We start from the raw sequence: 15,183 nt of genomic DNA, 5'->3' as shown, positions 1-15,183 counted from the left end.
CCTGGACTCAGTTTATAAAGACTTCTTTTTGCAGCGAAATGTTGCAGGACTTTGTGGTAAAATAATTCCTCTTAAGCCTTTTTCCTGGATCAAGAGTTGACTGACAGGAAATAATAACAGAAGCAGACCCACCTGAGGACGTAAGGACTGGAGGTCAGAGGTCAGGAGGACGAGCTGCATTATTGACACACGCTGGGTTATTTTCTGAAAATCCTGCAGAGACAAAGAAAGGAGGATTAAAAGACGAGAAGACGAGTTTGAGACGCCATCATGGGCTGTAACATGTGTGTGGTCAAACGTCAGGAGGAGCAGTACAAGATCATGTTCCAGGTAAGAAAACCTCCACACGTCCGTGAATGAAATCTGACAATTTAAAAGTGTTTGGTTAATCTAAATCAAAACTTCAAGGGCAGGGGTGTCAAACTCAAGGCCCGGGGGCCAAATCTGGCCAGTGGTACAGTTATACCCGGCCCACAAGATCATTTCATATTTTCATTAGAACTGGCCAACCAGTATGAGGTCTGCAGATTTCCTCCAGTATAACGATGTAAACTTAACCATACTATTGAAAATATACGTTTTAAGTCATAAGAATAAGAAAGAGGGAAGAAGTAGAATGATTTGATAAAAAGTCAGGAATGTGGGAGAAGACTTGTATTTTCATTTTGTAATTTGTAATTTGCATTTCACAGTGATGATTTAAAGTCTTGGTTTTGACTTTTATCTCGTATTTTGAACATTTAAATTCACCACTTTAATTTTGAAGTCATATTTTGACGTTTTAAACTCATGAATTAGAATTGTATCTTACATTTTGAAATTTTCAACTCCTACCTTTGAATTTTAATGCCAAATATTAACCTTTTCGATTTAAAATCATACATTTTAATCTCAGATTTGGACCTTTATAACTCAGTATTTTGAATTTTACCTCATATTTTCACCTTTTAAACTTTTGATTTATAATTTTATTCTCATAATTTGACCTTTTCAACTCCTAATTATAACTTAATCCCAAATATTGACCTTTAAGATTCGAATAGTTATTTTTTTTCTCATTTTTTGACCTTTTTAACTCATAATTTTGTGTTTTGTCTTATATTTTGGCATTAAAACTCATAATTTTAATTTTTTTTTTCTCTATTTTTTGACCTTTAAGCTATTGTTTTTTTTTTTTATGGTATCTCAAATATTGACCTTTAAACTCATGATTTTTTAAAAATTCTATTTCAAATTTTGACCTTTTAAACTTGTGATTTTGAATTTTATTTAGTACATTAACTGTTAAATATCATGATTTTAACTTTTGACTTTTTTATCTCCAAATCTCCAAATCTTTTTTCCTCCTATAATTCGTTAGTGGTGAAGATGAGGTTGACAGTTTAAGGGAAATTTGGACCCAGTCAGGGTTAGGGTTAAGGTTAGATCCACATTCAGGATTCGGCCCCTGCTGTGATTATGTCTGACATACCTGCTCTAGGGGGCTGGTTCTTAAGCCTGGAGCTCCAGTGTTTAAAAACACCATAAATGTGCCCTCTTAGATGCCATGATGGTAGATAAACATGATAACGTGTCCTCTATGGTTTCCTCCAAGTGGGTTAAATTTGACAATGTTTCCTCTTCTAAATATTCAAATATGAGAATGTGCCTCCTAGGCTGCACTAACCTGAAGTGCCAGATATATTAGATATGAATATGCATGGATATATTTGATATTCATCTGGGACTTTTCAAAAAAATCCTCAGAAGATGATTGGAGGAACCTTGTGTCTGTCTCCTTCATGATGGGCCAATCAGACTGAAAAGACAAAATAAGGCTGTATGCATGCGCTACTCCAAGATGCTCTTGTTTTAAAACAAAATGTGGTCCAGTTTTGACTAAACTGCCGTTTCCTACAGCTACATCCAAGCTAACGGCTACAGCAGCAGCAGCCATTGGCTACACCAGCAAACCCTACCGATAATGATTGTAAACCTATGTGGAAGCAAGTTGGCGGAAGAGCAAAAACATCTCTCCCATCATGGAAAGCTTTCAGTGTTGTTTCTTTTCTTTATCTCATGCAGAAGCGTGGTCAAGTTCTGGTAAAACTGAAGCTATACTAGAGCTATACCTGAGCTAATTACAGCACTGGAGGCAGCCATTGCAAACAGCTTTCAGTACAACTAAACCCCGCCCACAGCTACCACCTCGTTCTCCTCTAATGATGCTGATTGGTCAGAACAGTGTCCGGTTCAGCACAAACTTTGTTGACTGGATCTTTTCAAGATAGATTTACCTGATGACAGAGATGGAGGTTAAACAGAAACCATGTGAAGCTCAGGCTGCTTGTATCTGAGCACCACTCTCTGTGACCTGAAGTCATGTCTGACCACTGTCTAAGTGAGCACCGTGCCATGGATCTGGTAGTATTTATAGACACCTGAAACAGTAATCACACCTGCTGAGTCTGAATGAACACATACGTAATTTGTTTGTTAGTTTAAGATTTAGTCGACACGCTGGCAGGATAAAATGTTGTTGCGATAAGGAGACATGAAGGTTAACAGGAGAGGCAGGAGAGTTTTATCTTTTCAGGAAGAACTGAAGGTCGAGGAAACAGTGGTGAAGTATGTGTGTGTCTGTGTGTGTTGTATATGTGTGTATTTAAGTGTGTTATGGTGAAGCATAGCACCATAAATCACTGCAGGTTGCTCTAATAACTCTCTAAAGGTCACGGCGTGATTCTGCTGAGTGGAGCTGGAAGTCACAGACGAATGAAACATGCTCACTCTCCTCACACTGCTTCATGGAGACAACGGTTTATGTGGCTGCTCATGCTTCATGTTTTTATTCTCCGCCTCAGTCAACATTAAAAACACAGCCGTGTTCTAAAACATTTTTGCAAACCACTGCCAGTTGTTTACAGCATTTTTATCACTTTTAATGTGAGACAAAATTTCATGATTCAAGATGATTGACTTTATCTCGTTTGACCTTTATATGTCCATAAACATGTTATAGATAGCACTTTATATGTCCATTAACGGAAACTATACCCCCCTAATCCCATTCAACCCCAGTTCATTCTGTCTCTTTGTGTGGAGATCTTGTTGAAACAGCAGCTTGAGTTTTAGCTCCAAAAGAATAACCCCCTCATTACTGTTGTTTTCACTCTCATCTCTGTCCTGATTTGGGATTTCTTTTCTTTTGCTACACAAACCTAGTCCACCTTTTATTTGTCTGATGTTGGATGAGCCTCATAGGTCCAGACTCACTACAAAAAGCACAATCAGAGCTTTGGACAGGGCCACATCCTCATAAAAGGATCATTATTGTTATTCTCTCTTAGACAAAAGCAGGTGTAGTGGGACCGTGGCTGGCATGTTGGATAACTGAAGCAGCTCAGCTTGGTTTAGAACAGGACACTGAGGAGGTTCATGCACAGATAAATGTGTGATTTATAATGGATTGTTAGTTATACGGTCTGTTTATGGCCCACCATGGGCGCACAGCTGATAGCTCACAACTCGTGTGGGTGTCTGCTGTCATGGACACCCTGCTGTGACTCTGAGTCCATGTGCTAAAGAGAGGAATGGAATAATGTTTGTTTAAGTTTCATTATTGCCAATAAGGTATGTAATAATGAAAAAGATGATAAATGTGCAAAAAAGAGAGAAATATATGAAAATATTTTTTCAAAGTTATGGAGTATTTATTCTGTAAGCACTTGTGCAAATTCTCTCAACCGATTAGTTCAAATGTTAAAATGCAGAATGAGTTCAACTGTTAGAAAAATAAATAAATTTGTATTTATCAATTTTGTAATGTGGGACATGGTCTAGGAATTCAGACTTTTAGTGCAGTGACAGAAAAAACTAAAAATTAAAGTAGGAGCATGGTGTGCTTTAGGTCAGTGGTTCTCAACTGGTCTCAGAACCCACCAGTCTCTCTTACGATCGCAACCCAAATTTCCCAAAAATGTTCAACAACACACATTTAGTTAATTAAATGTGTTGCAGTTTGGATCATGATTATACCCTCTTTCCCCATCATTATGTGTCAGTTTTTGCCAGTTTTCCAGAGAACTTAAGAAATTACTTCATCATCATGGCAAAATTAGCCATTTATTACAAGAGGAGGGGATAAAGTAGTTGAAACATTGATCAAACATTTAAATTTAACCAAATTTCACAGTAAAACAGAGTAAAATAAAAGGTATCAATGCATGTCCAATAAGGACTTCAGGACTTTGGCCACTTTTTTTTTTCAGACACCTAGTCACGACCCACTGAAAACTGATCCGTGACCCACATTTGGGTGCCAACCCACCAGTTAAGACCCACTGCTTTAGGTCACACGACTAACAAAACACATCCTGTGATTTGACACATCACTGTTGTACATGGTAAATGAAGAATTTCTTTTAATATTGTGATTTAAAGCCCGCTGTGGAACTGTCCATGGTGCTTATCCTGCATCCTCCTGATAACTAGTTCATCCGTTTAACTGTATCGTTGAGCGAGGGAGAGCTGTCCATGGTGCTGATCCTGTTTTTAATAAATAATACATCTGTTTAACTGTATCACTGAGAGACAGTGAAGCTGTCCATGGTGCTGGTCCTGTATTAATAACATACATCTGTTTAACGGTATCACTGAGAGAGAGGGAGCTGTCCATGGTGCTGGTCCTGTATTAATAACATACATCTGTTTAACGGTATCACTGAGAGAGAGGGAGCTGTCCATGGTGCTGGTCCTGTATTAATAACATACATCTGTTTAACTGTATCACTGAGAGAGAGGGAGCTGTCCATGGTGCTGAATCTGTATTAATAACATACATCTGTTTGACTGTATGAATGAGAAGGAGGGGAAGCTGTCCATGGTGCTGATCCTGTATTAATAACATACATCTGTTTAACGGTATCACTGAGAGAGAGGGAGCTGTCCATGGTGCTGGTCCTTTATCAATAACATACATCTGTTTAACTGTATCACTGAGAGAGAGGGAGCTGTCCATGGTGCTGAATCTGTATTAATAACATACATCTGTTTGACTGTATGAATGAGAAGGAGGGGAAGCTGTCCATGGTGCTGATCCTGTATTAATAACATACATCTGTTTAACGGTATCACTGAGAGAGAGGGAGCTGTCCATGGTGCTGGTCCTGTATTAATAACATACATCTGTTTAACTGTATCATTGAGAGAGAGGGAGCTGTCCATGGTTCTTATCCTGCATCAGTCACTGTATTGCATCTGTTTAACTGTATGACACAGAGATGGAGCTGTCCACGGTATTAAATACTGTGTTATGTCTGTTTAACTGATTCAGAGAGAGAGCTGTCCATGGTGCTAAGCTTGTGTGATAAACTGTATTACACTTGTCTAACTGTATCAGAGAGAGCTGTGGTGCTCAGTCTGTGGTAATCTGTATAAAATCTGTTTAGGTGTTTTAGATGGAAACTAACTGGATGCGAGGCAGTTAAGCATCACTGGTATCATCAGCCTGGTTCCACTGATTACTGTTGTAGTTTTATGTTAACCTGCAAGATGGACAGCTGTCTGCAGTGTTATGTTTTCCCTCTGTCAACCTCTTCTTATTTTTTTCTCTATTGCTTGCACCACGATGGGGGAGGAATGAGGAATGACGGAGATAACAGGGCATAGGGAGTATCTGACAGGAATATTTCCTTGATTTTCTATAATTTACTTTTCTTGTGAGATGAGAAGGAGAGAAAAGAGCAGATGCAGTTATAATCCAGACTTTTTTTTTCACATTTTGTTAGTACCATTAAACCTTTTTTTCTCAACTGTGCAAACATTATCTGTGTCAGATACAAGGGTATAGTGATAAATATTGCAGATTTGTACATTTTTAAAGAATTGTCATGCATTACAAGAGCGAGACTTGAGGGAATTTAATATTCAGGGCGTGAGTCCCGCAATCCTTCTCCAAAATTCAGGTCCTTAGGATCACACTGGAGTCCAGGCATAGGTTTGTGCAAAATTTGATTTAAAAAAAAAAAAACCTTATTAATTAGCAGCTTTTGACCTTCAAACTCAAACACCCAATCAGTTCATCCTTGAGTCAGGGGTTAGCACAAGCTGTGATGTAAACCTCCCATAGTGCCCTTAAAGAATCATAAAAATTGTGGAGACGTATACGGATAGACAGAACTCGAACTGAAAAACACAGTTCCTTAAGCTGTAGCTATTGCTCTCACTGAGGAATTAAGAGACTAAAGATGCACAAAGGAGTAGTGTTTAAGGTTTAAAATGATGAGTTGAACAACCAAGCATCGGGCTGTTCTTTTTTTCAGTAATCAACCCCTAAATACCATCAAAAGTAAATATAATTATTGGAAAAGTGTTTTTGAGGTGTTGAGGTATCTTTGACAGAAGCTCTGTTCTGCTGTAAATATTAAACAGCTGAACACAGAGCAGGGATCTTTCTGTATAAATCATATTTCTGCATTACAATTTTAAACCTAGCATACATTTTCATGGCTGCTGTTGCTGAGTTTCATTTTTTAACAAGCTGAGGCGATCGAAGCGTGTCAGGAACAAAGAGAGAGAGGAACGTGTCAGGAAGCATCACGGGAAGGTTTTAAAGCTCCAGTGTCACATGTTTATGGAGGAGCTGCAGGCCTGAGCTCCCCTCATACATAAAACTCATACGGAGACACTCTTTTCTATTCTGTCCTTCAAAAGTGAACTTTCCCCCTGCTGAAAGTGGTTCAAACATTTCAGCCCAGTAACAAACTCAGGAAGGTGCATTTATAAACAAAAAAAGCAATATTGGCAAAAAGATGAAATTATGATGCAATTTCTGGTAGCAGTTTAAAATAATGTACCTAGAAAGTCCCAGTGATTAGTGAACTGACCCTGTATTTATATGGCATCGGCGCGATATTGGAGCATGGTCCAACACAGTGCTGATCATAAAGGAGTTCCATGAACATCGCCAAATTCAAAACTTTCGGGTGATTTTTAATGACGTAGCTTTAAGATATAAAAAAAATGTTGTCCACACAGAGATCCTGCATGGCTCCAGATGAAGCATCACCTGGTGGGACCACCTCATTATAACCTCTACTAGAAACACATTAGAGAACACGTCTGAGGATACAGGGGTGTGAAATACACAGACAGGCCTCCTCTGGGATTCTGTTCTCCTCCACTCTGCTGATTGTTAAACATCATTATCATCTCCACTAGGTCACCTTCAGAGAAACATAAACACCAGGGATTCCTCTTCATTATGAAACTGTTGGTCCTGATTGATCACACAGACAGGCTGCCTGGCTCACATCCTCACATCCAGCCAATGGGAAGACAGAAAACATGCTAAACAACAGGGATTCCGGTGTCACTTAAAACAACTAAAGATAGCACCACAAACGTGACCCGTTTCCTGAATCTAAGAGCACGCATACTTTTCTAAACTCAATGAAAAGCCCCCTGACCTTTCCCAGTAAAATGGAAAGTAATTTGCAAGATTTGAAAATTACAACAATCTAATATCTTCTTTAATGCTGTTTTAATTATTGTGGTCCTTTGGAAATAAACAAGCCAACCTTTTTGCACACAGTAGAATTGTTGTACTGTCATTCTGTCTGTTTCCATAAATGCTGTTAATGACTACTGATGACGTATCAGGAACTTCAAGGGTCATCGAATTTTATAGGAAAGGATGTTACTACCACACCTGTAAGTCTATTTCAAGGTAAAACCACAACCTAGCCGTGTAGTCTCCTTTACAAACTTTAGTGATCCTAGATGGGTTGTTCTGAAGAGCTCAGTGGCTTCAAGTGTGGTACTGTGATGGATCCTACTTTGCAATAAGACAGTTGTGAAATTTTATCCATGCTGGATATTCAACAGTCAACTGTTTGTGATATTATTAGAAAGTGGAAGAGTTTAGGAACAGCAGCAACTCAGCTACAGAGCAGAAAATGACATGAAATCACAGAGCGGGGTCGACGACTAAAAAGGCACGTGGTGCTTTAAAGTCTCCTACAACAAAGGGGTGTCAAACTTAATCACAGCCAGGGCCGGATTCTGGAATCAGGACTAACCTGAGGGCTAATAGGGTCGCCTTTTTAACCATAAACTATCAACCTTGCTTCACTGGTAATAAATCATTAAAAAAAACAACTTAGCACTGATGATGAACAATTTTTAAAAAGTTTAAAAGATAAGTTTAAAGGCTCAAAATGTGAGAGAAGTAAATTTATTAGTTGAAAAAGCTCAAAACATGAAATTGAAAAAATAATGTTTTTTCAATGGCACATATATTAGAAAGTCAAAATCATGAGTTTAAAAGGTCAAAATATGAAATGAAATTTGTTATCATGAAATTAAAGGTCAAAATATTATTCATGAGTCTAAAAGGTCAAACTATGGGATTACGAAGTCAAAAGTTGGAGTTGAAAATATCAGATAAAATACAGAATAATTGGTTATAGAGATCAAAACGTCACAAATGTAGAATTAAGAATCTTAAAGCTCAAAATATTATATGAGAAGTCAAAATTATGAGTTAAAATGCTCAAAGAATGAAATTAAAAGTTTGAGTCCTAATTGTGAGACACTAAATTGAAAATGTGAAATTAAAACACAAATTAATTTCTTTTCCAACATTCCTGACTTCTTATCTAAATATTTTTACTCCTCAATTTTTCAGATTTTATGACTTAACAAGAATATCTTAAATCATCAAGGATAAGTTTACATTTTTATATTTGAGGAAATCTGCAGACCTCAGACTGATGGGCCAGTTAGAACAGAAATATGAGATCATCTTGCGGCCCAGATTTAACTGTTCCACAAGCCAGATTTGGTCCCCGGGCCTTGAGTTTGACACCTGTGATGTAAACACTAAAACTGTGTAGTGGGAGCTTCATGGCTCACCTCACCATGTCCAATGCCAAACATCAGACGAAATGGAGGGATAATGGTATGGGATGTTTTTTCAGGGTTTGGGCTAGGCCCCTTATCTCCAGTGAAGGTCAATCTTAATGCTTCAGCACACCGAGACATTCTTGACAATGCTATGCTTCCAACTGTGTGGCAACAGTTTGGGGAAGGCCCTTTTCTATTTGGAAGGACTTGACAGATCCCTGACCTCAACCTCGTGCAGCACCTCTGGGATGAACTGGAATGAGATTGAGAGCCAGGATTTCTGGTGCCTGACCTCATAAATACTCTACAGAATGAATGGGCAAAAATCCCAACAGATACACAACAAAATCTTTTGGAAAGAAGAAGGGAGGCTGGTAGAGCTGCAGAAGAAGGAGCCAATTCCATATTAAAGTTCCTGTATTTGAACAAAACATCATTACAGTCCCTGTTGGTGTAATGGTCAGGTGTCTGCATACTTTTGTCCATATAGTTCATCTTTTATTTCCTCTCCTTCCTCCTGTTTTCCTGCTCAGGCTCACAGATGGCATCCCTCCCCTAGCAACAGTTATACAGATCTGCTGTCAGTCTGCCAGCCGTCTCACAAACACTCTAAATGCCCCGTTTCACCTTGGCGTCACATGAGAGGATGTGACTGTGTGTGTGTGTGTGTGTGTGATTAATGAGGTCTGTAATGGATTCTGATGACCTCCTGAGATTTGACCAGGAGATGATAAGCTAGTATACACCCCACCTCTCTCTCTGGTCTTATCATGAGGCTAATTTTAGTGGTGCTATCTCTCAGCACATACAGATCGATGGTAAGATGTAACGGGATGACCAAGGGAGGTGTGTTCATCATATGGGGAGAAGAGGCTCAGAGAAATTGTTTATGACATTAACATGCCATACTAGATCGACTGTTCGACATGTCCATGAGAAATATTTCACATCCCCTAGACCATGGTCCCCAGTCAGTTTATCCTAAGAGTTAAAGTTTACTGCTTACTGGGCGCCGCACATGTCCGGCCTGGCTACGTTTCTTGATTTTAAAATTTGGCCCAGTTGAATTTGTAATTTAATAGCCCTGCTTTAAAGTCTATAAAACATCCCATCCTTTTCTTTTTTATACATGCTGGCCTGTCACATAAGCCACGGCCCTAACTCTGCATTTCTCTTTTCCTTTTTCAAACCAAAACAGACGATTTTTAAAACCTTCCTGAGGTTGCTGCTGGTAAAATCATCTAAAACTGTCTTTATGTCTGCACTCTCCTGGGTTTTTAAAATCAGTTTAGATCTGAAAATCCTAAATCCTAACAGTAAGTCTGTGTTGTTGTTCAGATAGACCACTAAATGCCTTTTTTTATCAGAGAGTAGTGCAGATCAGCAGCCTGTGGTTTGTCCCACGCCGCCTCGGGGCATTTGAACACCTCTCTGCTGTCTGAGTGAAGCTAAACGGGAACAAGAAAAACCTTGAACATCTGAAGGGAAAATCAAATGTCACGAATCACAGCGAGGAAATCAAAGAGCCGAGTGTGGTGGAGCTGACAGGTGTGGAGGCTTATTTCATTTCATTTGATTTCCTGCTGCTGGAGCCCGTCTGGACTCCACGCACACAGACACAGAGCTGCTGAATGAAGCTATCATTGGTCTTTTTTTTCCTCGGCCCATTTCATCTGAGATTTTTCTCTTCTTTTTCTTTGTCTGGAAATATTGAAATATTTCTGTATTCTCTTCCCCCTTTAGAGTTTAGTGATGGGTTAGGGGCTGATGGTTATAATGTGAGATTAACTGTAGTTTGGTGATAGGACATTTGTGTTCATGTTTGTTTTTGTTTCTCTTAAGCAGTTTATCAGTGTTAAGTGGGTATTTGTTGTGATTGAACTAGTCGAGATTTAAAGTTTGATATTGTCATAGCACTGGAAGCTGAGGAAGGTGGCCCATGATGAATGATGTTTCCATGGAGACGTAGGCAGATAAGGAACAGGAGAGGACCAAGTATGGAACCCTGGGGGGCGCCTGGTGTGGAGAAATGTAACATAAACAGAATTTTGGAGTTAATGGGGATGCAAAATTTGGATTTTTACCGATACCGATACAAACACACCTTTTTTATCATAAAGTCTGGTAGTTCTTTTATGTTTGGGGCTTTACTTGAGTCTACTTTTAGTCAATAATTCTTTTTTTATGTCCATCCCCTGACTCATACTTTTGAGTAACCTTTTCTCTGAGCTGCTTGAAGTGTTCTTTTGTCTTTGTGGTGTAATAGTAGCCAGGTATACTGATTAACCAGTGACTGGACATTCCAAGGTGTCTTTAAACTACAATCACTGAGACACATTCACTGACCTCAGGTGATCTCCATTTCACTAATTGTGAGACTACTAGCACCAGTTTATGGACCTCTGTTGAATTGGCTCTGTCACTTTAAAGGGGGTGAATATTTCAGCTGTCACTTATTTTACATTACAATTTTTTGTTAATTGACATGACTCTGTAGGAATCTGTTTTCACTTTGATATTAAAGATTTTTTTTTTGTCAAAAAAGCCAAAAAAGTCAAATTGACCAAGAATGATTTATAAATTCAACTTAAAAAACCCAAAGAGATGAATAGCTTTTTAAAGACACTGCATATTAAAATAAACTCTTTTAAATCCAGTTCTTTATTATATTCCATCTTGTTAGTAAATCATATTTATAACCTGTTAGGTGTTATCCTGGTCCCTGACCTGGATCAGGACCCTGAAGCTTATTTCTCTCCTGTAAACCCTAATATCTCTCTCTCTCTCTCTCTCTGTCTCTCTCTCTCTCTCTCTCTCTCCTCTTATAAATCTCTCTTTTCTTTTCTCCTCGTTCCACTCCAGCACTCCTCCCCTCCTCCCTTACTCCTCCCCCACCTCCTCTCCCTCCGTCTCCGTCACCTCCTCTCCTCATTTTGCTGTCAGATTTGTCTCGATGGGATGCTGTTGCCGCGGTAACCGGGGGTCATTAGGGAGCCTGTATTTATGCTTTCTCATAGCGGAGCTGGCAGATCTGCTGTAATGAGCAGAAAGGCAGAGAACAGGACAGAAAAGCCCACCAGGTGCATCTGTGAACAACTTGACTGTGGCGCTGGAGGAAGGGCGAGCAATATAAAGAGAGAGGGGGAGAGAGAGGGCGTTATTTATTCAGGTCTTCAGACTCCAAACCAGACAAACAGATAAAACCAGAGCTGAACCAACATTTCTAACCCGGTTGTTCTGCTCTCATCTCTCAGCTGAATGTTGTTAAATAATGCCGAGCAGTCTGGCATCATCTCTGTTGGTCCTTTCCATACGTTGTATTCATGACTCAGGGATTAAACTGTTTATCCTCACCAATTCCCCCCACTCTAATGTTAAATGGACTTGAGCTTGTACAGCTTTTGTCAAGTCTTCTGACTACTCAAAGTGCTTTTACACTGCAGATCACACTGACCCATTCACTCCACACTCCATCCCACATCACATAAACTGATGGTGAAATTGCCATGGAGAACTGGCCTTAATCCCATTTACACATTCATACGTCACAATATTACCCTTTTTTTTTTTCAAACATTAAAAAATAAAATCAATCATGCTCTATTTATTTTTGCACACTGATGGCCAAACCTTCGCTGACCTTTTTTTTTTTCAGAACAGCTTTGATTTTTATGCAAATTTTCTCATCAGTCCGAATCATAAGTGACCTATCCAGTAGGATAGTTAACCTGAAGGAGCAGAGAATGGTTTGAGCACGTGCAGAAAATTTGAGCTAGAAACTTAAGGATCAAGAGCAAGCAGACATTTAGAGCACAAACACAGATTCTACACCGCGTTCCAAATTATAATGCAAATGATATTTTTTTCTGATTTTCCTAAATAATCAATGCAAATGACAGAATAATTTTCAAGTCATTAACCGTTAGAGCATAAACATACCTCCTATGATAACTTTTTTTCAAAAATAAAAAACTCAAAATGCACTGTTATGTGCATTATTATGCACAACAGAATTTCAGAGCTTTTTCGATCAAAAACATCTTAACAGGCCAAGTTCCATGTTAACATAGGAGCTCTTCTTTGATATCACCTTCACTATTCTTGCATCCATTGAACTTGAGAGTTTTTGGAGAGTTTCTGCTTGAATTTCTTTGCAGGATGTCAGAATATCCTCCCAGAGCTGCTGTTTTGATGTGAACTGCCTCCCACCCTCATAGATCTTTAGCTTGAGGATGCTCCAAAGGTTCTCAGTAGGGTTGAGGTCAGGGGAGGATGGGGGCCACACCATGAGTTTCTCTCCTTTTATGCCCATAGCAGCCAATGACACAGAGGGATTCTTTGCAGCATGAGATGGAGCATTGTCATGTATGAAGGTCATTTTGCTGCAGAAGGCACAATTCTTCTTTTTGTACCATGGAAGAAAGAAGTCAGTCAGAAACTCTATATACTATGCCAAGGTCATTTTCACACCTTCAGAGACCCTAAAGGGGCCTACCAGCTCTATCCTGATGATTCTGGCCCAAAACATGACTCCGCCCCCTCCTTGCTGATGTCGCAGCCTTGTTGGGACATGGTGGCCATCCACCAACCATCCACTACTCCTCCATCTGGACCATCCAGGGTTGCATGGCACTTTTCAGTCAACAAGACTGTTTGAAAATGAGTCTCCATGTATTTCTGGGCCCACTGCAACCATTTCTGCTTGTGAGCATTGGTTAGGGGGGGCTGAATAGTAGGTTTATACACGACTACAAGCCTCTGGAGGATCCTACACCTTGAGGTTGGTGGGACTCCAGAGGCACCAGCAGCTTCAAATACCTGTTTGCTGCTTTGTAATGGCATTTTAGCATCTGCTCTCTTAATCTGATGAATTTGTCTGGAAAAAGCCTTCCTCACTATGTCTTTAATCTGCACGAGCCAGTCTATGCTCTGAATCAGCCACAAATTTCTTCACAGTATGACGATCACGATTAAGTTTTCCTGAAATATCTAATGTTTTCATACCTTGTCCGAAGCATCACACTATTTGAGGCTTTTCAGCAGCAGAGATCCTTTTTCTTCCCCATATTGCTGAAACCTGTGGCCTGCTTAATAATGTGGAACATGTGATGCTCTCAGCCTTTAAACATCTATGCAGACGTCTCATCTTTCTATAATATTATCCGTTATTTCTTATTTTAGCTCCATTTGTTTGTATTGTTAATCATTCTTTTGATTTTTTTTTGTCATAAACCTTTTCACTTTTTATTTAAACCTTGCCTTGTCATGTCTGTTGAGCCGGGTCATGACCAACAAATGTCTCCTCCTGATCCCTGTAAATAAAAGATCCATCCAACGTTTCCTTCACATTATGGTGGACTCCTGAGCAGCAGAGTCATACAGACCACATTATAAAAGCAGGGTCCTGTGAAGGATTCTCCCCCTGAATTGGGACACAGCGGTGATTTTCACGTCCTGCTGAAGGACTCGTTTTATCTCAGAGTCGTCAGAAGTCCATTAGCGCTGATAAGCAGAGGGCTCATTAATCCGTCAGCAGCAGAGATGAGGAACACTCCAGAGACCCAATCAGCTCGTTTATATTCAGCTGCAGCTCTCATCACAACACCAGGTGGTCACATGTTGCTACAAATCCCATGATGCACTGTTGCTGCATACACAGCAGGTTTGTGAAGTCAGAGAGCAGGGCTGATACATGAACGCTGTGGTTGTGGGGGGGGGGCGGACTACCCAGGGCCTCCGTTAGTAGGAGGGGCCTTAATTAATCCTGAAACACTGAATCTGTAGATCCTTAGTGGATTTATCTCTCTATGTCTGAACTGTCAGAGTGATGGTCTTGAATGGGGCCTCTAGATGACTAAAACCACCCCTGCCTGTAATACCAGTACAGTCTGTGCAGCTACAAAGGTTTAACTGGCATCATAAACACCACAGACTCTAAAGAACACCATGATCTAGATTTAAGGATAATTTCATTGATGCCGGTCTGTAAATAACTTAATTATTAGAAAGCGATGTGTTCAAGTTGATTTACTATTGTCTAGTTTTCTAAATGTATGAAAAGGTGTCCCACAGGGATCCATAATAGGCCCAATTTTATTTCTTATTTATACTATTAATTTACATGGCAATGTCACTGATGATATGACTAATTTTTATGCTGATGATACCGTTATAAATGCTTAAGACTCGTATGCAAACTAGGCCACAATGATACGCTTCTCAAGCAAAAAACACACCGGCCTTGCAGCGTCATGCGACATGCCTTAAGTACCACCCCTAGCACTCACTAGCAGCAGC

The 15,183-nt window shown here is 39.6% G+C and overlaps 1 protein-coding gene across 1 annotated transcript in view; it reads left to right on the top strand.

The window, feature by feature from the left end:
* Positions 1–270: 270 nt before the first annotated feature.
* LOC121517878 (PDZ domain-containing protein 4-like) overlaps positions 271–15,183 on the top strand; it is a 53,779-nt gene continuing 38,866 nt past the window's right edge. The window contains exon 1 of the mRNA XM_041799968.1: positions 271–330. Within this exon, the coding sequence (XP_041655902.1) occupies positions 271–330 (60 nt within the window). The remainder of the gene's footprint in view (positions 331–15,183) is intronic.

This window comes from Cheilinus undulatus, linkage group 11 (genome assembly GCF_018320785.1).
Source record: "Cheilinus undulatus linkage group 11, ASM1832078v1, whole genome shotgun sequence".
Lineage (NCBI taxonomy): Eukaryota > Metazoa > Chordata > Actinopteri > Labriformes > Labridae > Cheilinus > Cheilinus undulatus.
The sequence above is the reverse complement of the archived record's forward strand: the minus strand, read 5'-3'. Positions and strand labels throughout refer to the sequence as shown.